The sequence below is a fragment of the Acomys minous genome (genome assembly GCF_964271855.1).
Source record: "Acomys minous genome assembly, chromosome: 6".
NCBI classification, from domain to species: domain Eukaryota; kingdom Metazoa; phylum Chordata; class Mammalia; order Rodentia; family Muridae; genus Acomys; species Acomys minous.
In genome coordinates, this window is record NC_140487.1 from 75,016,255 (window position 1) to 75,043,407 (window position 27,153).

At 46.9% G+C, this 27,153-nt stretch overlaps 1 protein-coding gene across 1 annotated transcript in view; it reads left to right on the forward strand.

Moving 5' to 3' along the window:
* Positions 1-27,153, forward strand: part of PLXNA4 (plexin A4) — a 452,691-nt gene that overhangs the window by 333,368 nt on the left and 92,170 nt on the right. Inside the window, exons 5-8 of the mRNA XM_084784426.1 lie at positions 12,274-12,374; positions 22,835-22,958; positions 24,305-24,458; positions 25,708-25,807. Of these exons, the coding sequence (XP_084640552.1) occupies positions 12,274-12,374; positions 22,835-22,958; positions 24,305-24,458; positions 25,708-25,807 (479 nt within the window). The remainder of the gene's footprint in view (positions 1-12,273; positions 12,375-22,834; positions 22,959-24,304; positions 24,459-25,707; positions 25,808-27,153) is intronic.

Here is a 27,153-nt window from a genome sequence, read left to right on the forward strand (position 1 = left end):
TTGCAGAAGGAAGCCTTGCTGGTGGTTTACTTTAGGTTTCATCCAACCCTGCAAAATCACTCCTTGGAAAGTTTGGGCCCACACATGGGAACCTAGACCTCTTAGCAGCTTTATACTATTACTTTACTATTGCCCTTTCATGCCTTCACTGCCCTCAGAGCACCCTCTTCTCCTGCCAGGAACAGGGGTAAGCATGTGCAGGCCCAGGGGACCTAGTGAGCAAAGACTTTTTGTTTTTCATTTAAACTTTCTCAGTGGAAGCCTGGGCTAATCATACAAGGACAGCCAGAGTGGGTGCTGGTGGGTTAGCTGGTACCTTGAGGCAAGTGGTGAGTGGAGAGGAAGAGAGTTTAGGCATCCTCACAGAGTATGCATGGTTTCTGTCACCTCCTAAAGCCAGCAGCACCTGGCTTCCTGAGAAAGGACATTTAAGGCTTCCACTGAGGGAGGTATCCATTTCCATGCCTTGGGGCACAGTGGCTTTCCCAGGATCAAATTACTTCTGGAGGGGGCGGGGGAGGTATTTGCCTCCTGCTCAAAGGATGTGCACATCTCGTCAGGGATGTCTACAAGGAAAAGTGAGGTATTTGTTTCCCCGTGGCCCAGAATGCACAGGTATGTGGAAAACCACTGCTGTGATCAGACAACACATCAGAGGACAGCCCCTCGGCTGCAACATCCATGCTCACATGAACGGACTGGGACCAGTTCCCATAGCCAGACCAAAACTGGGGACAGTGGCCAGTGATACCCTTGAGTGGCAGAGGGAAGGGAAGAGCACTGGTTGGAGATGGGGCCTGTCCACTTACCCTGCGGCTTCCCACTAAGAGCCAGAGCCAGCCAGCCAGAGAAGTCTCCAGAACCAGCTTGTCACAGTGGCCTGTAGGGAGGGGGAGTTAGGTGTCCCTATGCCAGCCTCTCCTCCTCCCTCTTCTTCTTGGCTGCAGGAACAAAGGCCCCCATTGAGCAGGCTGAGCTTAGAAAGCTCAGCCAGCAGGTCCCCAGCCCCAGCTCACAGGAGTCCATTGCCTTTGTCCATGTCCCTGGTGAAAGATGGGCTGGAGCAGGAGGAGCACTTTGATCCCCAGTCTGAAAGCTACTTCTTCACCTGCTAAATTGGGGTTGGGAGGGAGCCTTTGTTCCCCGCCCCCCCACTACCCCTGGTCGGGCTCTGGTCCTTTGAGTTTGTCTCTTCTTTCAGCCTTGACCTGAAGACTAGGTCAAGAAATAGCATCTTAGCTGTATAGGTTCTATTGAGTGGCAAAAGAATAGCACTGGTAGCTGCAAGGCCTCAGATAATCCCGGAAACCACAGGAAAACAGGGGGAGGGGAAAGATTATACCGAGGATGCCTTTCAGTCTGTTAACTCTGAAAATGCCAGAATGTTCATTCTTTTCCCTTGGTTCTATTTCCCCTCAATGTAGGCAGGGCTGCTGCCTGGGTAGGATGGGAGTGTGATTGCCAGTGTTCTCCACTGGAGCGTGCTGGCCCAGGGAAGTACCCAGCTTGCGTCACCACAGCCCTGCAGATTAGGTCTCCTGAGACAACCGTGTGAGGTGAGCATGGTAGTGTAGAGGGCAGAGACTTTGACATTCTACCTAAAAGGTGAACTTGAGACTTGGGGCAGTAATCTGAATTTGAGACAGTAATCCAAAAATGACTGGTTTAAAGATAGAGTCAATATTTTGCCAAATCAGGAGGATTTTTTTTTAATGTGTAGGCGCTTGACGGGGACATGTTTCACTCGTTCAATCTTTCATTCTTCCGTGCACCCGTGCCTTTCTGTTTGTATGCAGGCATGCATTATGCCTGCATGCATTCTTGCATTCATACATGCATGCAGTCACGAAGGCAGGCATTCACTCACACGCCTGCCTGTTCTCCTCCCAGTGTGCATGAGCTGAATACACGGTGTGGGGGAGGCGGGAGAGATGACTTCTAGCTCAGTAAGATGCTGGAACAATAGAGGAAAACTTGTTATTGGCATTTCGTTCACACACTCATCTGTGTCATCCCAAGTGACTTTCGGTCCTCCAGCATGAGGAGAGGGGAGGAGAGGAGAGGAGAGGAGAGGAGAGGAGAGGAGAGGAGAGGAGTGGAGAGAGGAGGTGCAGCAAAGTGGAGAAGGTTGCCCACAGCACACAGGAAGCGGCAGACACAGTACTCAAACCCAATTCTGCTTCTTTCCCCCAAACCCCCTCTCCCCACTTGTCATTGAGACAAAGCTATTTCAACCTTCATTTCCTTCTCTGATTATACTTGCCAGAGCCAAAGAGTATTCCTAGAGGAGACAGAAATGTACAGAGAGCAATCACTGGTCTCTCTTTAGGGTTCCTACTTAGCTCTGGCTTCTTTGCTCACAAGGGTATTCGCTCCACCCCTGAACTCAGCCAACCCATCCTGGTCTTACAGTAAGCATCCTGTGGGGCTGTGAACTTTTCAATCCAATCCAAGTCCGAGATATAGATGTGGAGTGACAGGTTCCTCCGTCCCCTGAGTCATATTTGGAAAAAACCAGCAGTGCCTAGAAGATCCAAAGGCAGCCTGCAGCTCTGGCCTCATCTCCCATTCCACCTTTACTGCCACCCGGCTGGGCTGCCAAGTGACCTTGGGGAAGCTGCTCAGCCTTTGTTGGCCATGGCTTTTCCATCTGTGCAGCAGGAAAGGCTTCAACTCTCTCCTTGGTGATGGGGTCTGACTGGGGACGACGGTGTGCCACTGAGGCACAGTTCACAGTGGGAGGACCAGGAATAGGGTGAGATGCAGGCATGGGCTAAGGTGTGGGGACACAGTGATTTCTTGAGGCGCTGCAGAATGCAGAACGCTCCTCACCCAGCACCAGCACTAGCTAATGAGCAGCAGCATATGTTGCTGATTCCGGCGCCTGCACTCACTCCTTGGCTGTCCAAGATCCCAGAGCAAACTGGCTTCCTATTAGGCATTTATACTTATTAATAGCAGCAAATTGCAGCTCTCCACAACACCTGCTACTTTGCGTTGCAGAATGCTTCCTGGACCATTTGTATTAGGATTTCATGACCAATACTCAGATACAGCATGACTTATCCACCTATGTGAAAATGAATCCTCAGAAGCCCGATAAAGGGGGAAGAAAGCTTGAGCCACGCTTACCAATACATTCACAGCAGATTGAAGCTCAGCCCTCAGCTTCCCAAGCCTCATGCTCTGGAATTATCAATGACCTTGAGCCCAGAGGAGGCTATATTGGCATACCTAAGCATCCTTCCTAATACATTAGCTGAGCATAATCAGAAGAACTCAAAAAGCTCAACGCAAACTAGTTCCCAAGGCTACGACACCAGGAAGTCAGTCTGATGGGCCAGGAATGTCTGTAGAGCTGGGTTCTTACTCCAGAGTCTTTCTTTGGTACTTTTCACGTGGCTGGATTCTCTTAAGATCTACCCATTCGCAGACATACACGTAAGAGAGCGTGGCGGGCACAGAAGGACACAAAAGGATCCACTGAGTGATACTGAAGCTGTGAAAAACCTCTGAACGTGTTCCCACTGCCACACTCACTGTGGATGCGGCACTGATGCCTAGGATAGAAAGAGGCTAACAGATCAAAACTTTCCTCCATCTAACTCTTTCCCTGCTACCTCTCACAGGGCTTTTGTGTCCTTCTGTAGCTCTCTACCCAACACCTATGCCTTAGCAAGCTATTGCCATAGCAGTGTATATTATTTCTAGGCTAACACGGAACTCAGCAGCCCATGGTACACGTTTATCCTCATACTCGCATCCTTATAGAGCAGTGCCAGCCGTTATCAGCTGTCTCACTGCACAGCTCTGCTTCAAGCCAGCCTGACATCTGGCTGTGGGCAGGGCTCAGATCCTACTCCACACAGGCTCTTTGAGGCCCAAGAGGAAGAGGGAGCAGAGACCTAGGAAAACTCTTCTTGTAGAAATGCCATAAGCACAGGAGTGCAAAGTCAAGTCCATGAACAAATTCCAAGGCTGTACTAGCCTTGTGTTCACTACCTTCCGTTGGCCAAGTCAAGACTTACAGCCATGCCCAGTGTCAAGGGTGGAAAGCGTACATTTTGCCTCCTTGTTCTGCATGAGGTAGCAGCAAGGGTGATCCTAAAAGGCCAACTTAGATGAGCTGAGGCACAGCGTACAGTCCACAGCTGCCTGGGACCAGTCTCTTGACATCTGTCCCTCGTATCAAGCAGCCAAACTGGAAAATTCCCCACCTCTAAGAAGAGGAGTATAAAGAGTTCACACACCTGGAGGGATTTGACTATAGGTGATAATCTTGGCCATGAGGTGCTTCCAGGGACTCTGAATTCCTTGCATGGCCCCAAGTCAGAAGAAACAGACCTGGGACTGTAACCAGAGGCCACCAAAGGAAAGAAATGCCTGAGGAGAGACTGTGGAGGCTCCCCAAGCCCATGCCACTGAGATGTATATGCATTACTGAGTTAATTCTTCAGCCCCACTTCCCTTGCTTGGGAACAGGAGACAGGTGGGACAGATGAAGGATGGCACCAAGTGCCACATCTGTGCAGTGTGACAGCTCCCCAGGAGCTTCTCTCAGTTTCTTAATGGGTCTTCTTGCCTCTTTTTTTCCTTTCTTTTTTTGACAATTTTGAAGGAAATTGGGTACTTAGGAAGCCTTTTGGACATTTAAATTAACTCCAGCCACCAGGCTCAGTGTAGCCACTGTGGCATTAGCATCCAATTATAAGAGTAGAGATGGAGTAATAACTCACATTTCGACCAGGATGTCAAATGCTTAAACAAATGAGAGATGCAGGGAGACTGTGCACAGTACAGAAGGAGTGCTTCTGCGCGGAATCTGCAAAGGAGCAGACACCCTTTGGAACGAGAACTGCAACAGGCAGAGTAAGGCCCGATTGCCAGAGAGAAGCATCTTGCTAAAGGGAAAGCTGACAGGGGTCGTCTGCCATGGAGCCAGACCCCATGAGACCAAACCGATTCCTCTAGCAACCAGGAGATGCTCAGCTTCTGATAACCTCTAGGGATGGAGTAAACTTAGCCAACTCAGAAACTGACGACGACCAAGGCCAGGTATTGAAAGCCCGGATGGGTCCTTCGCTCCATTCTGTTGCTCATCATATCCTAGCCTAAGCGACTGTTTTATAATTTGATGGGCTTTGGTCATGAGACTAGTGAGGTAGGAAGATAACAGTGTAGATGATGATGATGGTCATCATCATCATCTTCATCATCTTCTTCATCTTCATCATCTTCATCATCATCTTCATCATCTTCATTATCATCATAGGGGTGATGATGGTGGAGATGATTCTCTTGATAGAAGTAGGGAAGGAGCATGGCTCAGATAGCAAAGTTCTGGGCTTGCAAAGCTGAGAACCTGAGTTAGATGCCTAAGTCTGATGCCTAACTGAGTCCGACGTCCATGCCTGGGGGGGTTGGGGGTGGAGAGCTATCTAGCTCAGCCTGCTTGGTTACATCCAGGTCAGTGAGAGACTCAGTCTCAAAAAAATAATGTTGAAGAACCTGAGAAATGACAGTCAAGTTTGCCCTCTGGTGCGTGCAAGCGTGCGCAAGCACGCACGCACGCACACACACACACACACACACCTGCAAAAGCATACATGCAAATATTACACATATACATATATACACACACAAATAAAAGTAAGTGATGATATTCTTTAATATGCTCTAAGACCAAGCCAATGTATACTATGTTCTTTAAGGCAGCTAACCTTAGTTTGGAGAGGATAAAGAAAACCAGTGTGAGTCCCAAGGAAGCAACCGAAAGGGGAAAAGTATCAGGAAGGGAGGGAAGGAAAGGGCCCACAGGTTGTAAAGCGGAAGAAGGGCAATTATCTGAATACAGAGGTTGGTCTGAAGAGATGTCTCAGAGGTTAAGAACGTATTTTTCTGCAGAGAATGCAAGTTCAGTTCCCCAAAACCCACATTAGGTAGTTCATAACTGCTGAAGCACATGATACAATACACTCACACAGACACATGAACATAAATTTTAAAAGAAAAGAAAAAAAATCGTTAGAATTGAGGAATAGCCACCATTACTCAAACCATCTGAATTCTGAGCCTCTTGGAGGATGTGGAGGAAAGGAACGTTCTGTATAGACAGGCTGTGCCATGATCTCTTCAGCTCAGGGGACAAAGGATAGCGCTTGATAGGAGACAGCTATCTCCGAACCTTCGTCCAAGGGAGACTAAGGCAAGGAGCTGAGAAGTGTACGCGGTTTACTTAAGTTTCTCGTGAGCATGGACGCGTTGTCCAGCTTGCCCCTGACCCTGGGTGCTGAGCAGCTGTTCTCATGTCAACTTTGCCCTGCTGAAGAGGAGCCTTTTGCCCACGCCTACTCAGAAGACCATTTCTGCAACATTTTAATAATGACTGTAAAATAAATATACCATGAGATTTGCCATTTTGACTGTTGCTGGGTACTCATGAGCATTAGGACATACGTAAATGGTGTAGCCATTTCTAGAACATTTCATCTTTCTAAACAGAAGCTCTGTATCCATTCAGCAGCAATTCATTTCTTCCTCCTTGCTTCCGGTTCCCGGAAACCACCATTCTAAGTTTTCCTATGAATCTATAATGTGTTGCCACCATCATTGGCCTTTTATGTCTTACCTATTTTATTTAACATATTGTCCTTCCCCTCCCATTCCCCCTTTCCTTCCCTTCCTTCTTTTTTTTTTTTTTTTTTTTTTTTTTTTTTTTTTTTTTGCTTCTTGATATAAGATCTCCTTGTAGTCCAGGCTGGCCTTGAACTTTCACATCTACTGCATCTGCTTCCACAGTGCTGGACCACAGGCATGCGCCACCACTCTGCCTTCCTTTCCTTTGAAAGCTGAATGTCATTTCATTGCGTGTCCATACCACATTTTGTTCATCCGTCCCTCTGTGCATGGACCCTGAGTAGCTTCCATTCTTAACTGTTGTGAATAATTCTGCTATGAACATGAACTTGGATATGTGACTTTGAGGCCCAGCTTTCTCAACAGGGCAAATCCATTTTTTGTTTTGTTTTGTTTTTGTTTCTTTGTTTTGTTTTGTTTTATATTTTCTTCGGGTTTTGTTTTTGTTTGTTTTTGTTTTTGTTTTCTTTTAAGGGCTTGCTCACTGCCTAGTAAATTTCTATAGAAAGGCAGGGCAATGTGCCAAGACTACACTCCACAGATCCCACTTCGCTCTTGTTTTAGGAGCTATATTCTCCCTTTGCTCCTGTGTGGGGTGGTCCTGAGAAGGGGCGGGGCTCCCTCTCGGGAAGCACTAAAGGCTACATTGTAGCCACATCAATCAACAACCTCTCCTTGGAGTCCAGTGGCCAAGGGAGGGACTTCAATCTCCCGTGGTCTCTAACACCATCTATCATTATGATAGCTTAGGTCACATTGTCATCTGATTTGTTCTCCCAACAGAAGTCAGCCCCATAGCATACACTTTTCTTTTTTCACCTCTTCCTTTGGTCTGAATTCCCTCACTCAGTTAATTAGCATGCCTGGCACCGTAGCTTGAGACTTTAATCAGCGTGGGGTGCTTTTAATTAATCGTGTGGCTCTGCATCTGGAGTGGTTTGTGTTCCAGGGTCAGGAGAGGAAAGGAGGTGGGGGGGGGAGGTGGAGAGGGAGCTTTGTCTGCTGTCCAGTGTAGGTAGAAAATCCAGATACTGGAGGGGGAGAGAGAGAGGAATCACCAGAGCAAGGTGGCTGAGAAGCCATCTGGCCACCTTTGCAACATACTAGCAAGGTGTGAAAAGGAACCCAGGACTATAGGGTATATATTTTGTAACTGAGATAACTGTCTGTACGAATTCCAGCTTCCAAAAGTGATTCTAAAATGTCCAGGGAGCTTCTGACACATTCTAGACATGTCCGCAGGAAGCAATGCTGAGCTAGAGAAAGCAGAGAGGCAGTAACAGTACTAGCCTATGCTGGAGAGCAGGTGACCTGAGTGTGGGACTTGTGAGAGTCCTTGGCACCTACCATTCCCTAGAGAGGTCCTGCAAAGGGAAGAGAGATGACATCAATCCCTCGAATGATAACGGTTTTCTTTGGCCTATTGGGATTCCCTTACCGCCCCTCAATTTTAGCTTCCACGCTTTAAAAGGTTGGGAACATTTAGCTCAACCTCAGAAGCAAGTAGTAAACAGGACTTGATGCCTGGTGAGAGTGGGCTAGAAGGAAGGTAAAGATCGCTGATGTTGGCCCTTCAAGGAGAAAGCTTTCTGTTCCCACATGATCGTCCTCGGGGTGTGTTTTCTTGGAAATCCCCAATGTCATGTTTACACATGTCCATGAAAGCTAAATGAGAGAGAGAGAGAGAGAGAGAGAGAGAGAGAGAGAGAGAGAGAGAGAGAGAGAGAGAGAGAGAAGTTTAGGTTTAGTCTGGACACACTTACAAGGAGCTGGAATGTCAGATTCCAAAGGAATTCTAGAATGAACTCATATGGTTTCTTATTATATAAATGATTTAAAAGAGACCAAGAGAGAATTGTACGAGTTTATCTGTAGAGCTGGGAGCGAAGCCATAGCTAAGACCTAACTCTCCAACTGTTGGAGACATGTGCCTTGTCCCGTAGAGACGCTTAGTTGAAATCAAAGAACAGCATGGAGCTGACGTGGAAGACAGGAAAGGCTCTGAGTTAGTTCAGCTCAGGTAACGCCAGAGCCTCATCTGAAGAGTGGACAGATGAATGGCTCGGAGTGATGTCACACTCAAAGAGGAAATGACACAATGAAGGAACTAAGGAGGAAAAGTCTTCCAAGTCTGTTAAACAACTCCTGGTGCAGCTCCCCAGACCCAGGAAGGCTCAGAGCATGTCTCTGTGACTTGGGAGAGGGCTCAGGGACTGGAATGCCCTCAGGAAAGCCTGAGGAAATCACAGCTTCACGGCCATGCACTTCAGGAATAGGAACGTTGTGAGTAGGGGTTTAGCTCCATGTTTAAGAACAGGAAAACCAGAGTATGTGAGAAAGTCATATCCCACTCTCCACTCTACTGTGGAGAATGTTCTGTCCATTGGCTAGATCTGGGTAGGGGTTTAAGGTTTACCGCCTGTATTGTCCTTGGCTGGTGCCTTAGTTTGAGCGGGACCCCTGGGCCCAAATCTGCCTATCATAATGTTCTACTTGTAGGTTTCTAGACCCTCTGGATCCTTCTACTTTGCCATTCTCCCATGCTTCTCTCATCTAGAGTCGAGGAAGGACAGCAGGTTACCAAGAAGAGACTTGATACCCTATGAGCATATACAGGGGGAGGTAATCCCCCTCAGGAACAGTCATAGGGGAGGGGAATAAGGGGAAAATGGGAGGGAGGGAGGGAAGAATGGGAGGATACAAGGGATGGGATAACCACTGAGATGTAACAAGAATAAATTAATAAAGGAAAAAACAACCAGGAAAACCAAGTCCCAGAGACAATGGGGGGGTTCATTGCTCGTAATGGCCAACAATGCTTTGAGCCTCCCCCTGTAGGCTCCCCAGCATCCTTTCCAACCTAACAGAAAATGACAGCTGTTTAAAATCAAGAGAGGAAGGATTTTATAATTCTGGGCTATTGACATTATTAAACACTAGTTGCAAGTTATATTTAGAACACAAAGATTGCTGAGGTATCTGACTCACCCAGTGGCTGACTCTTTACTCCAAGTGGCATACACCTTAGAACTCCAGGGAACACAAACACCCTGGAGTCTCAGGGCACACACACTTCGGAACCCTAGGGCAAACACTTGAGCCCTGGGGCAGCACCATCCCCCAGAATCCATGCTAACATTTCCAAATCCCAGGACACACCCCAGCATCTCAGGGTATATTCCAGAACTCCAGGGAAGCCCTAGAGCCCAGGATGAACCCTGAAACTCCCACAGTTCACCCTAGGATTCCAGGGTAATTCCATGCGTGACAGATTATTGAACATGTCCATAAGAGAAACGGGAGAGTGTTAATTAAGTTTAGACCAAGAAAATGCTTTCGCTTGAACGAGCCATGATATTTTTTTCCTTTAAGCCCATGCAAAATATGGAGTGCCAGACAGGCAGCTGGAACCCATGAAAACATGATTATGTACTTATGGTTCCCAACTTTCACCATCTATGGCCTTTTTAAAAATTATTTTTCCCCTCAGGGAGTCACATTTTGAAAGATTCTGTCTACTAAACAAACTGCATTTATTAAGTATTAAGTATTTCTATTCTAATATGGGACACACGTGAGTATGCATAAACACATAAGAAAAGCAACAATCCAATTTCCAAGAGGCTTTTGGAAATATTGAAAATAGCTTGTGCGTCTCAATCCTAATCTTGAATTCCTAGGAGTCAGGGTCCTCTGTGTTGGACACTGTTATGCCAGTGTTTACGTGACTAAAAGGTCTTTGCTTAAGGAGGGACAGAAAAGTGACACCAGGAATAAGCTGAATTCCTAGCTGCCTGCACAGCCAGCAAGGTAATTCATAAAAAAAAACAAAACAAGACAAACAAACAAACCAACCCTACTCATCAAATTTAATTATAAAGACATTGAGGTCATGGGGGAAATCACCTGGGCAACAGTAGAAATTAAGATCAAATTCCAGGGATCCCAAGAGGAGACCCAGTGGGGACTGGTGCTTGCCCCCAAGCCTGGTATCCCAAGTTCTATCCCTAGAATCCACATGGGGAAAGGAAAAACGAATCTCTGGAAGGTGTTCTCTGACTTCCACATGTGTACATGACAAATGTGCATATGCACACGCACTCTCACACATGCACACACACACACACAAACATACACATAAATGTGAAAATATAGAAAATCCCAAATGCAAAACTGAGGCATTAAGAACAAGCCATATAGGCCAAGGGCAAAGCTGTAGGAATGAGAGGAGGCAGCTACAAAAAGATAGATAAAGGAAACGAGGAAATTAAGAGAAAGGAGACCAGGCTGGGATTTGGAATTAATTATTAATTAATTCCAAAAGAGTGTGGAAACTAATTGAGCAGGCTCTGGTGCCAGTTCTCCTGTGCGTGAGTTACAAGTAGCCCTGCCAAGTGGACATAATTGTACAGCACAGATGCTTTATGGAGCAGCAGGGGAAACACAGCCTCTGCGCTCACTCGCAAGCAGAGACGGTTCAGCGGGTCAGCATGTACAATTTACTGTACCACTTCTGATGGTGACCGTAACTAGTTGTCCTGGCTCTAGTTAAGGACTAGGCAAGAAACCCTCCACTTAATAAAAAGTAGATATATAAAATATCTCAAAATGAATATATACATATATATGTACATGTATATAATGTACATATTATATATATATATATATATATATATATATATATATATATTAGAAGAAACTGGCACAATAGAAAATAAAGACCAAGTCTATAAAAGGAAAGTAAAAATCTCATTTGATTGAGAGTATCATCTTTAAATGTGTATCTGGTACTTGGGCATCATGTAAGGCGACATCAAGGCTGCCTTGGAGAACAAAGAAATTCAAACAATATTTAAGAGCACGCAGGAAATGGAGGCATTTGGGCTAAGTGAAAAATGTCATGTGGAACATTTTATGTTAACAAGCTGCTGCTGGAAGCGAGTGTAAAGTCTCTGGGCTGGAGAGGAAGCCTCAAATCCTGAAAAGGGCGTGGGTGGGGGGCAAACAGCAAGGCTGGTCTTTGAAAGAACTGCAGTGAAATCAATTTTTCGAGCAAGTTGGTCAACAGTATGAAATGAGAGATGGCAGAAGACAGCCACAGGGTAGATCAGGCACCTTGTAAACAGCGAGGAGGAGGAAGAGAGAAGGGGGCTGGGTGTGTGTGTGTGTGTGAGGGGGTAAGTACTCTCTGGAAAAATAAAAGTGCGGAGACCTAAGGGAAGGGAATGAGGGAAAGTAAAACAAGATGAAGAAAAAAATGAACATAAGCCTTACTACTTTGATAGGAAATAAATATGTAATGGATTGGGTATTTGCAGAAATATTTGGGGGTGTGGGTAATAGGAAAATTTAAATGTGTAGTGTATGAGCCTCTTTTAGGATACTTTATATGAAATCAATGTGGTCTGATTTCCAAATACATCTTAGAATCTAGTAAGTGGTTGTACGCTCAGGATTGCAATGCAGCCGCCTACTCCAATATGGCCCCTCTGGTTCTGGGGCCCTATCACCCCCCATGCTCCTCGGGTGTCTTGGGTGATACGGTTTTATTCAGGCTGACAATTTTAGCTGCTGCCCATCAGGTAGGTGCTCTGAAGATTCTTGACTGACCGCTTGGTCTCCACTGTGCTGTTCTAGCTTACCAGAGTTCCTGTGGAGTCCTGTGAGCAATATCGGAGCTGTGGCGAGTGTCTTGGCTCTGGGGACCCCCACTGTGGCTGGTGTGTGCTCCATAACACGTGAGTACTGTTGGCTGATCCCTCCTGGCTTTTTTTTCCCCTTCCAGGAGCTCTCACCCTCCTCCATCCTTCTTCCCACTCCCTGTGCACGCTTCCTCCCTTTTACCCTTTGCAAGCTTTCCCACTCTTCTCTTCTTTCTTGGGTTCACTTTAACATGTCCAGCTGCACTAAGACATATATGACAGTAGCACCATGGAAGGATGGCAGGTCAGGATATGGCGGTCACCCTGGCAATGACACCCTGAAGAGCCACAGGAAGACAGACTCCTGGACTTGTCCAGGCTTAATTTGCTGATTTTTCAGTAGAGCAAACCCACTCCCATGGCATGGGACTTTTCCTTCTTAGGTTTCCATTGGGGGCGGGGTCCGTTTATTCTCTAGAAGAGGTGAGTGAGAGGAAAGTCATATTAAAGTGGAAACAAATAATAACTTGATGAATGAACTGAGAGATGCAGACAAATAGGGAATAGAGAGATCTGAAGATCGTTTTTAAATTGTAATTAATTTGTATCTTACCTATACCAGTGTTTGGCCTCGTGTGCGTCTGTGCACCAAGTGCATGCTTGGTGCCCACAGAGGTCAGAGAGTGGTTCAGAGTTCCAGAACTAGAGTTCCAGATGGCTGTGAGCTGCCTTGTGAGTGCTGGGAACTAAACTTGGCTCCTCTGGAAGAGCAGTTACCCACAGAGCCGTCTCTCCAGTTCCTTCCTGGAATAGCCACCAGAGTTAGACACCAGTCCAAAGAAATGTGGCCCTACCCTAGCTGTGGCTGAGTCCTGTGGCCACCTGAAGCCTGATATTCTCTGAGCCAGCCACGCATATTGTAAAATAAGATTGTAGTCTTCCCATTAGCAGCCTGAGTTTCTTGGGACCGATGACATTTATCGTAATTTTCCAGTCATTTTAAACTATAAGAAATTGGAGGTAGGATCCTGTCTCTCTCCTCTTCCAAAGACAGGAAACACTCTCCTGGGTTCTGACAGTTAAAAACACCCTCCTATTTTCTCATACTGTCTCTCCATGAGAACAGCCAACTTCCTATTTCTGGGTGTCAGGCATAATGAGGCCTTGAGTCCCTTAAGGGAAGGCCAGAAATCTGTTAGGTGTTTTATAGCAGAGAGAAATCAAGGACCATTGAGCCACGCTGAAATACACACAACTCAGAGCAGAGTAGAAGCTGTGCTCAAGTGCACATCAAGGTCATCCGGTAATAGTGCGATGGAACCCAGGAGTGGCCCCCACAAACGAGGGTGGGAAACTGCATGTAGAATTCATACCAGCTCATGTCAAGCCAGAAGAGTTCCCTGGTGCTACTTTGTAAGGCAGGAGGAGATAAATTTCTTTGTCCTGCATAGTAAGATCTCTTAGAAAAAGAACAAATGCCTTCTCAATCTAATGCCTTCCTTGGGGACTTTGAAGCCACCTAGCTTACTGTGTGGTAAAGTATGCCTTGGTAGGTAGCTACAGCATGGTACAAGTGTCATTCCAGGGTAATCAGTAAGGCTGGCCCCATCCTGAAATGCTTCAGGACCAAAACACAAGTTTCTGTGTCCCTGTTAGCTTGTGTCATGATGTTATTCCAGCCCTGTGGAGCACTGCTTTCAGTGAGAATTCAGGACACTGAGGCTTTAGGAAGGCTGTGGAGGGGCTAGGGTACCTTACCACCAATCTCCACATCTCCGCTCTGCAGATCTGAGAAGAAAAAAATAATGTCATACACTACCTCTTGTATGGCCTCAGTTTCCCCTTATATGTCATAATAGTTGACTCCTATGGCAGAAAACAAGAGTAAACTAAAGCCAAAGGATATCAGGAGCATCTGCAAAGCAGGTCATCACATAGGGAAGCCAGCAGCAGCTCCAGCCTCACACCATAAAGGAAACAGTCACGGACATGACTGTGGTGCCTGACACAAAATTCAAATCCAAATCTCCCTGGCCTCCCACCCTCCTCACTTTGTGGCCTGGAAAGAGGATGCATGGTTTGCCTACTTCACCGGGTTGTAGGAGAATTGATGAGGCCAACCACTTGGGTCTGATGCTTCGTGGTTAGTAGAACATCGGCACATCAGGTAGAGCAGTCAACAATCTCATAGGATGCAGCGATGGCTGAGAACTCATGAATGTCCTTCTTTTCAGGCCTTGGTGGACTCCAGTGACTTTCTAGGTGGTCCTTGAATGGTGTACCTGAGTCCCCGAGGGTGTCACAGTTTTAAGCTGCCTTTGCCTAACTGGCAAGATGTCCCTGCTGCCTCCTCTTACCCTGCCCTCCCTTAGCCTGGCATCACATCTCACTCCAGTTTGCATGGTAGATATCAGCAATCCCTAAACAGAGGTTCTCAGAGAGTGGGATGTCCAGTGTTGTCTTGTCTGTCATCCAGCACCAAACTGCTGCTTCTGGGGCTTCTCTTTGCCCAAAGAGCCATAGTGAGAGCTACTGTGTGAATGTGACAGGGGAGCTTGTAATGATTGCTAAAGCCAGTACAGTCTAATTCTCCCATCTTGGACACCTGTGAGGCTGTGAGTACAGCTGATTCGCGTTACGCGTAGTCGTGATATTTTACAAAAACTGTGAACACACACACACACACACACACACACACACACACACAGATCTAAGACTAGTCCTGCGCTTTCTGTGCTAGATATAGTACTGGCCTCAGAGATGCAAAGTGACCACATTACATTGTCTTTGCCCTGAAACTTCTTGGAGACCAGGCCTTTGATGCAATGCTAGGGTACTAACTAGTATCAGCATATTTCCCAGGCTTCCATGCTGGGCAAGACTCTATGCTAAGTGACAGGGCCCTTACAGAGTACCCCAGCCTGCTTAATCTTCAGGAACTCCATGGCACAAACGCAGAGGACTTTCCAAGTGTGAGGCTGCGACTGTTTTGTTAGTTGTTTTTCTATAATCTTTTCTGTGGTTTTGTAGGGATTAAGTGTGTGTGTGTGTATGAGTGTGTGTGTGTGTGTGTGTGTGTGTGTGTGTGTGTGTGTGTTAGACAGAGACTGACAAAAAGAGCAAGAGGATGAGAGAGAGGCATAGAGGAAACACCATAGGAACAGGAATCCTGAGGACAGGGCCTCAGCAAACAGGTGGCCAGTGTCACTGAAAGAGTTTGTGTACCAGAGAGGTCACAGGAGGGCTGTGGAATGCATATTCAGAAGAGACGACACAATCATTTAAATGTGTTTCTACTGTCCGTCTCTCTGCACTAGGAAATGTAACAAAGTGCATACCTGCCAGCCCAGGGGTAAGGAGAAATGCCCCTGCTGCCTTCTTCTGCGGCCCCTGGCCCTGCCTACAGGCCTGTCTTCCTAACGGCAAGGACAGCAAACACAAAGCTGCCTATTTATTCAGCCTGCATTTCCCAGGGCTTGCCTCTGCATGTGAGCCCACCTGTTCTGATTTGGGCAAAAGGGAATAAAACTCTCCAAGCCTGGTCTGCCTTTGTCCCATCACAGCTGTCTCCTGTCCAGGGCTTGGAACACACCCTGCAGGCTTGACAGCTCCCTAGCCCCGTCTCATCTTCCCCCACCCTGGCACCATTCCCAGGCAAAGAAACCTATCTTAGTCTGGCCAGGTAATGAGAGCCCACTGCCAGCGGCAGACCCAGCTCATTGATAGGCCCAGGAGCTCATTGACTCGTGAGCACCACTACCAGGAAGATGATGTGAGGATTCACATAGCATCTTCACTGCCATGTCCTGAAGATTGCCTCTGTTAAGAGAAGCCCCAACCCACCCAAAGTGGATGGCCCAGGGGCTCAGTTCTTCCTTCCTGTAGTGTCTTGGCTGCACAAGGAGGATGGAGTAGAAAGGAAGATAGATGGAAGGAGAGGAAAATCCTAGAAGCTATCTCTGGACCAACCAGTTGAGATTCCATTTCCTAAGGTCTGAATGTTGGTGAGAGGAGCCAGCTTATAGCTATGCTGTCAAAGCTGGAGGAAGGGGTGTGTAGGAAGCCATTTCTCAGACGCAGCTCTTTACGACTGTGATCTTGTTACTAGGGGATGGGGTTGGACCCCAGGGCCTCCTTTCTAGAGCCCTTTCTCCCCTTTCCTTACCCAGGACTGGAGTGCTTGGGCCATCATCCATTATCAGGAAACTCTCTTTCCTTCCTTAGGACAGCTTCACCATGCATTTAGACTGCCTGCCCACAGGCCACCTGGGGAAGTACAAAGTACTTTGTTCCTAAGCAACAACCTCGGTCACCCTCTTAAGAGACAGTTGGACTCTAAGATGTGAGTCACGCCTTGCTCATGTCAGCATAGCCCAGAGCCTTGTCTTGTTTCTTAACTTTCTTCCCCCCCCCCAAGTATAAATTTTATTCATTCATTCATTCATTCATTCATTCATTCACTTTATACCCCAGTCGTAGCTCCCACCCTCCTCTCATCCTAGTACCACCATCTCCCCCTCTTCCCCATATCCCACCTCCCCTACTCCTCAGAAAATAGAAGCTTACCCCACCCCCACCTACCCATCCCAACACATCAAGTCTGCATCAGGACTGAGCTCATCCTCTACCAAGGTGGCCTGGCAAGGCAGCCTCGCCAGTGGGAAGTGATCCAAAAGCATGCAAGAAAGTCCTTGTCAGAGACAGTCCCTGCTCCCCTTACTAGGGGACTCACATGAAGACCAAGCTGCCCATCGGGTCCATATGTGTAGGAGACAAAGGTCCTGTCTATACATGATACTTGGGCTGCAGAGATAGCTCAGCCATTAAAGGCTAGGCCCACAACCAAAAATATAAGAGTGTCTTAATTTCTTAAACCACGTCCTTAACACTAACCTGTATCTAGGTCTCTTCTAGGACTGCAGGCCCTCAGAATCATAAGGACTTGTGGGGTCTGCCAACATATTTGTTCTGACTGACTCTTGACCAAAGGTTGCTGGGCTCTAGTCCAGAGAAAAGCCTCAAACTCTATTCCAGTACATTCAACCCCCTTTCCCACGGCTCACTAGCTACAGACTGACTTAAGGATACTTGCTTTCCTCTCCTAACCCTTGACTCCTTCCTAGCCCCCAGAATGTGTGTGTGTGTGTGTGTGTGTGTGTGTGTGTGTGTGTGTGTGTGTGTGTGTGTGTAGCCATTCACAAGTTTAACAGATGCTCCAAAGTAAAAGGATAGCAAACAAACAAAAAAAATGCCACCTTCTCATATAAATTAGAGAGAGGCTGGAGAGATGGCTTAGTCTCTAAGATTTTTGTCACAAAAGTTTGAGGACCTGACCTTAGATTCCTGGCACTCACATAAAAAGCCAGGCATGATTGTATGTTTCTGTAATCCTAGGATTGGGAGGTAAAGACGGGGGATCATTGGGGCTCACTGGCTAGCCAACCTGGCTGGATCAGTAGGCTTCCCACTCAGTGAAGAGTCCTTGCCTCACCAAATAAAAGGGTTCATAAGCAAAGGAGACACCTGTTATCCACATTGCCTTCATGTTTATATCTACATACATGTATATGTACATCTACTTACATATATGCATACATCAACATGCGTACACAAGCATATAGCTCATGTACATACAGCTTTATGGCTAGCTCATCACTCTAACATCTTGGTTCTCTGGGGACCATTCCAAAGAGCAAGGCTGCACACACACATATGCATGCAGACAGAGTGAGAGGGTCAAACAGGGAGAGATGGAGACAGACACAGACAGAGAGATGACAAGTCACACTGGTGCCTGTACAGAGGGGAACAGGCAAGATTGCAGAGATCAAAGTGCTTCCCTGTACCAAGCCTATTGTACCTTATGGCACTAATGGCCATGAAAACACCAGGATGTTGGATAAAGTGCATAATGAAGCTGATCTGAATCTATCCTGGTCACTGTCCCAAAATGACTCAAGTAAAAGGTGTGTCTCTGTTTTAGAAATAGAATGGATCAGCTAGGATGCATCTTTGCTTTCTCAGGCTTTTCTTCCTTCCCTCCTCTGCTCATTTGTCAACTCCAGCCTACCATCCACCTGGTCTTTCATGTTCTCTTGGTCCTGTTACTCTGTGCCTATGACATCACAGTATGTCATGGTGGAAACATGTGGTAGAGAAGCCTCTTTACCTCACGGCAACTAAAAAGCAAAAAGAAAAATCAGAAGGGACCTGGACCCATACTCCCCTCAAGGCCGTTCCCTCAGTGAGCTAGTTTCGTTTGGCTAGGCCTATTGCCCAGATGTCCTGCCACTTCCTGATAGTGCCATAGGCCAGGAAACAAGGCTTTAACACATGGAACATAGGAGATATTGAAGACCCAAACTATAGCTGGATCCATCTGGAAGAGCACTTGACTTATTCTTTCTCCTCCTTTTCCTTCTCCTCCTCTTCCTCTTCCTCCTCCTTCTCCCTCTCCCCCTCTTCTCCTTCTGCTTCTCCTTCTCCCTCTTCTTCTTCCTCTTTTTCTTCTCCTCCTCCTCCATCTTCTGTCTCATTATGATCCAAGCCTACAGCTAATGATTCAATTCAAGCATAGGCCAGAGTGCTGAGGATTGGAGGTCATCTGAGGGTGAAGATGAAAACAAGTTGTGATCTCTGGGCCCAGTGGGCCCACACTGAAGTGTCTAGGAAGACAGTCTAGCTGTGGTCTCTCTGACTGGGAGGCTTACCTGACCTAGCCTGTCAGAGAGCCTGGTTTCCCATGCTGCAATCTGTTCGCTTGGCCAGCAGCACTAGGAGTTAATATTTCTCTGTGTGTGTTTAGGAATTAATTTCTACTAGACGTAATCACCCCCTCTCCTCTTCCCTCTCCCTCACCCCCTCACTTTCTCCATTCCTTTCCCTTCTAATTTTCCACTTGGCTGGGAATCCTTCAGCAGTGAAAGTTCAGGCTTAGGGGAGGGCGGAGGTAACTGCTTCATTAGAGAGGATAATCTCATTGGAGCCACTGGCTTGAATAATAACCCCTTGCAGGGGCCTGGGGCCTTTCTCCCTAGGGCTGTTAGAACCTCTGATCTAGGGCTGGGAGGGCCCAGTGCACAAGAAGTGAAATGAGAATGGGAAGAAAGACAGCTCAGTAAGGAAGACCTTCACTCAGGGGCTGGGGGATGGGGTGGGTGATCTCCCTGGGGCCTGCTGGTCATCTGCACATCTGCATTTGGGACCGAGGTGGCTAAGGGGATGACAGAGACAAATGCCTGAGAACTCAGTTGTATAGCAAGTAGTTTGTGAGTTTACGTAAGCGCCAATTCCCTACATGGGAAATGGATGAAGCAGGACCCCGATGCCTCTACTGCAGAGTTGAGAGCCCTGCTTTCCCAGGTACTGGTGGCCTTGTTAGGAAGGAATTCAGGAACTCTTCTAGCACAAGAAATGAACTCCTTTCACATTCCCTAACTCTGGCCTGAGCCACTAGAAAACCACAGTCCTCAAAAAGCAAACGGCTATTACTCTGATGGACCCCAGAAGACATCAGAAGCCATGGTCCTTCCCCTGCCATTATCCCATCACATTTAAGGTCAATTGTCTATGTTTTTAGACATTTGCAGTCTCTGCCCTCCTGAACCATGCAGGATGGTAGAAATGCCAAAACAGCCATGGTTCTGACCTTAAACTTAACTTTCCACTGAGGTAGAACTGAGCTCTCAATACGTTTTGACAGCTATTAAGAAAGCAAAGCTATAACCCATAGCACACTTTCTCTCTCCTGTCCTTCCTGGCATGTGAGCCTCCCTCCAGCTCCGTAGTGAGGAAGCCTGCCACCGCCTTCCCTTCTCCCTTTGATGTGCCTGAGGAGCCTTTCTGCCTCAGGTACAGTTTGAAGCCATGGAATGGGGAAGTTAGGGAAGTGATGGGGTCACAATATCAGCTAATTCTTGCTCACAGCTCTCTTTAATGCACAGTTATAATTGCTTTTAGTGAACGCTGTCTCATGACATCGTCAGGAACCCCTAGCTGTTTGATACCATTTTATAGAAGAAAAGACTGAGGCATCAAGAAGTTAAGCATTTGGCCTTGATGCTTAATGCTGTGACCTTCACCTGGTTTCCTGTAATTGGCACGCACTAGAACTGTGGCAAGATGCAGCCCCAGGTATCTTGGTAGCAGCAAGCAATGCAGGTCACACTAGTCCGCACCCAGCTACCTGTGATCCTCCCCCAGCCTGGGAGAGAGGTAGAGCCCACCTGTTTTATATGGTGACTTTTGGTGATATTTGATCAGGAAACAACTTTACCCTCACCTCCACTCCCACACTCTTCATAATTTAATCAAAGACACTTTTTTTTCCCCAGACCTACTGACTATTTGAACTTCAAAGTTGGGGAGTCAGTGAATAATTGAAGCTGTACTAGTTCTCTGGGTCTGCTGTTAATGGCTGTAATAACGCTATTAATAGCGATGTCAGTTCAGACACTCTGGAAAAGTCCATAACATTAGCCTAATGGCTGAAGGTAATGGAATCCTTGCCAAGGAGTCAGCCTGGTAAATTAACTTTCGAGACTTAGAGGCAGGCATTCTTGTTGCCAGTGGTTTGCTCAAGCATCCCAAGAAATCTATGGGGACCCCCCCCCCAGACTCATTCTTGGCCTTTCCCTCCTGGTCTGGAGGGGGCCTCTTGAATTCATCCCAAGGAGTTCAGGCTTGTCCAACAAGTATCCACGATAGCAGGTGCTTTCTGGTAAGCCTAGGAGGGATGGTGGAGAGGAAAATGTTTAAAGAGCCTAAAGAATGTTAGCGAAGCATTAAGGCATCAAGGAGCATGGGTTTAGTCTGCAAGGGGGTCTGCTCCCTCACTTCTTAGCCCAGAGGCTTCTAGAAGCTTAGCACAGTTGCACAGAGCAGAAACGTTCAGTTTGCCTGGGCTTGACATGGACCCAGATTGGTTGTGACCAGGATGAAGAAGCGACCCACCTTTCCTCTTCTATGGCTCTCTAGCCTCTAAGATGGGTCGGTCACAGGAAGCTTAAATGGCATAGCATGTCGAGCCTTACCACAGTGTTAGCACACAGAAACTAGTGGTCATAGTTGCATGATATGGAGTTGGATTGACTTTTGTGTCATCCATCACTTTAAGGCCCCCCTCTGTCCTGTCTCCCTTTCTTCTCCCTCCTTCCTTCCAGGGCAGCTTAGGCTGTCACCATTAATGCTTTTCCCTTAGTTAGCTAAACTGTTGTCTCCAGCTCTGAACTCAGAGGTCCACCCTTTCAACTGTGGCCAATGTGATCCGACTCCCATGACATCTTGGCTTGTCGCTCTGCAGGGGTGATCTCCAGACAGCCCCCTGTCATCTTGGCTTGTCCCTCTGGAGCACCTCGCTCACCTTCACTATATAATAAAATGATATTGCAGAATGTCCCAGTCCTGGCCATTGGACACAGCTCTGTATTTGTGAGCTTTATCTGACTTGGGTTAAACACTGTTTCCTGAGCTCAGACACCTTCATGGAGCGAACATGGAGATGCATAAATTTGGGCACAAATTATGTGCATCTTTCTCAAGCCTTCGTCATTACAGACTGTTAAGAGCCAAGGCCATAGTGGAGGTGGTGCACCTGTGATACAGTACACTTTATACAACACAGGGCATTGAAGAGTGATAGAAACCTTATATAGCAGCTCTCCAGTACCACAGAGTTGGAGTTCCTCTCTCTCTCTCTTTCTCTCTTTCTCTCTCTCTCTCTCTCTCTCTCTCTCTCTCTCTCTCTCTCTCTCTCTCACACACACACACACACACACACACATATACATTTAACTCCATTGCTAGAATGTATGCAGGGGATTCCAAAAGAAATCAGTATTTCTTCCCTTGAAAAGCTCCCACTTGGTAGGAGAGCCCTACTTTTAGTTCAATAATCATAAAACATAAGAAATTCAGCCAAGCAGTGGTGGCAAGCCTGGTCTACAGAGTGAGTTCTAGGACAGCCAGGGCGATAGAAAAAGTCCCTGTTTTAAAAAACCAAACCCAAACCCAACAACAAAAACCATTAAGAAGTTCTAGATTGTGAGAAAATCCAGGGTGCTGTGGGAGAAATAAGCAAGAAATTCCTATCTGCCTGGGGTCAGGGCAGAGAGATTGCAGATAAAAAAAAAAGCTAAGTTAGCCTGCAGATCTAGATGGAATTGTACTGGTAAAAAGGCCTGGAGTCCCCTACAGAACATGATGTACAAGACAATGCAGTATGTATTACGCACTATTCCCATATGTGGGAAGAAGTTAGGTTTGCTAAGAAGGGGTGAGGGGTCAGAGGCTGTGGACGACTGAGGTGTAGACTAGACAAGACTGTATGACTTCATGTGACTTTGAGAGGAGTGAGGGGAATTTAGGATGACTCTCGAGTGTTTTTGGTAAAGAGTTTTTAGAGACAGCTACCTTTTTCCAAAGCCCAGCATGATAGAAGAGGGCCAAGCTTGAAGAAAGAAACAAAACAAGCGCTTTAGGTTTAGATAGGTCCTAAGAGCTTCTGAGATGTTTGCCCCTTTCTGGATCAATTGGTCATCATTGTGTGTCCTTGCCAGGTGCACGCGGAAGGAACAGTGTGAACGCTCCAGGGAACCCCGAAGGTTTGCCTCGGAGATGAAGCAGTGTGTCCGGTTGACTGTCCATCCCAACAACATCTCTGTCTCTCAGTACAATGTGCTGGTAAGGGTGGGAAGGCTAGGATCCAGGGAAGAACTCTTCCCAGCAAAACGCACCAAGGCCTCTCAGGACTGCCTCTAGGTCAGGGGTGGGATGTTAGTAAAGAAATGTCTACTGGGGGCCTAGGAAAGGGAGCATGGGTAAGAACGTTGATGAAAAGGTTCCACTCATAATGACAAGGAGATGTCCCTAGCAAAGGTGATAAAGAAATACAAATGAAGGCTACATTGAGAGTCCATCTCACCACACTCAGGACAGCAGTCACTAAGAAAGCAAATAAAAACAAATGGTAGGAGAAATTTAAACTAGCCTAGGCACTATGGAAAGCAACACATGTTCCCCCAAAACTAAAAGTGGACCTCTCATATGACCCAGATATAATACCTGCTCCTGCCTATGGGGTACTTGAATACTGATGTTTTTTGCAGGACTGTTTATAGAACGGCTAAGTCGTGGAATCAACCTAAGTGTTTGTCAACCAAGGTGTACAAAAGGAACCAAGGTCTATACACACAAAGAAATTCTTCTCAGTCACAAATAAGAACACATACATACCATTTGAAGAAAAAAATGGTGCAACAAGATCATACTATTAAGTGAATTTAATTCTGTTTCAGAAAGGCAAATGCTGTGTGTTCTCATCTGTGGGTCCTAGACTCATAGAGAGACAGAAAATCATGTATTTATATATGACGTAAAAGTGGAAGCTATAAGAAGGGAGAAAAATGGACTAAGAGGAGAGTGAGGGATGGGAAGGGAGAGAGTAGTGGAGCTCGGAGTAACATGCTCAAAATACATGATGTACTTCCAGGAACATGGAGTGTGGGCCGGTACAACCAAAGGGGCAGTACTTTATCATAGTCCAAAACTCAGGCAATAGGCACACACTTGAGATCAATTGGTGTATGAGTAAATATAGAGTGATAGAATAAGACTATGTAGATGTGAGTATTGGCACTAATCTCTTTCTCTATAAGGAAGCAATGTAGATACATTGGGAAAATGTGATACAGACCCTGAGTTCTCACACTTGCCATGTGGTGGGTTAAGGTTCTTATTTTACCAAATGGAAGAGATGGCCCAGCAGCCAACCTGGTCCTGCTCAGAGTACTTGTAGCACACGAATCCCCTAAGTATCCCCAGTTGCTGGGATAAAAAATCCATTTAGATCTAATGGGTTTCCTTAGTCTTTGCCTCTACCTTGTGCTGCTTTCTCTAACCACTCTTCTAACAAGCTGGTCTGTGTTAATCACTCTTCTCCTTTGTCTGTCTCTTTCTCTTCCTCCTGCCATTCTCCCTTCCCCTTTACCCTCCTCTCCTCTTCCCCTGCCTGCATGGGCTGTTCCCAGCTGGTCCTAGAGACATACAATGTCCCGGAGCTGTCAGCAGGTGTCAACTGTACCTTTGAGGATCTGTCAGAGATGGATGGGCTGGTAATAGGCAATCAGATCCAGTGCTACTCCCCTGCAGCCAAGGAAGTGCCCCGGATCATCACAGAAAATGGTGAGCAAGTGGTCTGGGGGGTTGGGGGGGGGAGGGCAAAGTTGGGTGGCAGACTCTTCATTGTGCCTGGGTAGCAGAACTCATGACAGATGTGAGGTATTGAGGGGGCCTAAGGGCAGGGATAAGTCAGGGAGAGTGGGCTGATGGTTAAAAGGGATAGAGGCGAGATTTTTCTCTTTCTCCCTTGGAAATCAACTGGTACAGCCCCTCTGTCTCTGATGTAGCTTAGCAACCAAGCTTCTACCTCATCCTAGATGAAGAGAGGCTACAGAGCCTACAGAGGCCAGAACAGTAGTGGTGAATGGAAGTGGTGATCTGCTCATTTTTTTTAGCTGGGAGGAAGGACATGCTGGGGTGGGCCCAATGGCTCCATAACCCACTCACATGACTGGGACTCTGTAGAGCACTAATCCTCACCCGTCCACACTCTGCTGCCTGTTGCTTATAGCCAGCTACACTGAGACCAGTGTCAGTGGACACAGGCTCCACACTGGTAAGGGACAGGCTGGCCTAGGTAGATTGATTCCATGTTGTCCCTCCCATTTGAGTTTTTCACGTTTATTCAGAGCTGATTGATTAATGAGGCTCCTGGGGAAGGCAGAGAACAAGGCTGAAAGCAGGGTCTAGGGTCAGGGCTGTGAATTAAACATGGGCTCCAATGCCTCCTTGGCGCCAGCTGAGGAGCCTAGTATCTCTCACCCCTATGGAGCCGAGTCTCATAGAGGAGACAGTCTGGAAACCTGGCCGCCCTGCACAGAGATGAGATGGGCTTGTATATGCACACATTTATACACTTAGGCGATGTCACTTGTACTATTGGCAACAGCTTTCCTGAGGTATTTTGATTCTCCTTGGCTACTCACCACTGTTTATGGTTCCATGAAGCTCTCAGACACAGCACATGATGTCACTTGAGTGTGTGTGTGTGTGTGTGTGTGTGTGTGTGTGTGTGTGTGTGTGTGTGTATGCACACACACATGTGCATGCATGTGCACACACGAGCACATAAGTGACTAGAGAGTCTACTGACATAACAGAGAAGGGAGACCAAGCACAATTTGGTTTGCTTGTGTGTATGCGTGTGTGAGGGAGTCCTCCTGGAGCTGAACCTTGCTAGCTCAGAGGCCTATGAGACCTGACAGCGTCACAGAGGAGCAGGCTCTCTTTCCCAGAGCACATCGCTGCTAGTGGGACTTTGGCTTGGGTTTTGAACTTCCCCTGGCCCCCATTGGTGGACTCTGCCTTATAGGGGACCATCATGTTGTCCAGCTGCAACTCAAGTCAAAGGAGACCGGGATGACCTTTGCCAGCACCAGCTTTGTCTTCTACAACTGCAGTGTCCACAATTCGTAAGTGTCCCTGCTTCTCTTGGCTTTCTGCTCCTAGCGTCAAGGCTCATGCAAAGATCAGAAGTCCCTACCATGATTTCAAGGAATCATTGTATGGAGGCTTCCAGCAAGGCCACCTTAATGCTAGAAGATAGGTCTCTCTCCTGTACCAATAGAATGAATGGAAAGAGACTGGAAAGTGACAAACGTGACAGCCTATGGTATGAGCCCTGCAAATCCTTAGCCTATGTATTTTCAATGGCATAAATCTTCTAGCCTGATTCCCTTCTTACCCTCTGCTGGGGATGGCATAGCTCATCTGAAGGACAGCAATTCACACACACACAGAACAGGGGCCAGAGAAGAGAGGGAAGCCTATACATGTATCCAGGAGAGGTCAGGCGGTCTAGCAAGTCAACTAAATGCCCTTACCCTATAGGCAGGTTCAAAACTCAGGCTGATAGGTGTAGAAGACAAAGGTCCAAAGACAGAGCAGCAGAGGCCCCGCTATGAAGACACGGAAGCCTGGCTCAGCTTTGTATGACTTTGGCATCTCCTCCTTCTAGATAGTGATCATGAACAGCAGACTGGCTAGAGGTTTTAGCCATTCTGTGCTCTAGTGTGGTACTGGCACCACAATATTTAGTGACTCATGTGTGTTAGTTACTTTTCTAATCACTGTGACAACTGCTTGGTGGAAGCCACCTAAGGGAGGAAAAGTTTTCTATGGGCCTTATGTGGGGGCATCATGGTGGCTGGAAGGATTTGTCTGCATCAACAAAGAGTTTGTAGAATGGCTTCTCACATCTTGGGAAGCAGCGCAGCCAGCAGGCATCACCTCAAGGCCTGCCTCCAGTGACTCCCTGATGCTACCTAGTCCACAGTCCCCAAGATTCTACACATTTCCCAAAACAGCACCACTGACCAGGAACCAAGAGTTCAAGAAAAGAAGCCTGTGGGGACATTGCACATTCAAACTACAGCATGACCTCCCAGGAGCACTCTCCTATCAGAGCAGTCCTTGTTTGGGGCACTGCCGTTGCCACCACGGTATAGCAGACATGACTTTCCCACAGGATGGCTATAAGGAGTCAAAGAGCCATACGAGCACCATTTAGAAGCCACGTGTCTCATCGATTAGGTGCTACTTATGCTTTTTGTTATGATTATATTGCTATTTCCTCTGTGAAATGGTAAGATTGAACCAGATTTGTAGACGTGCATTTTTTTTTAACTTTCTCACCATAGAAACTGAAATTAGGTATTAGAAGCCCAATATGCAAAACAGATGAAAGAAGGAGCTATTATTTGGGAAGAGTTAGGTAGTCAGGAACCCCTCTATTTGGAGCCCTGTGGTATTCCAAAGG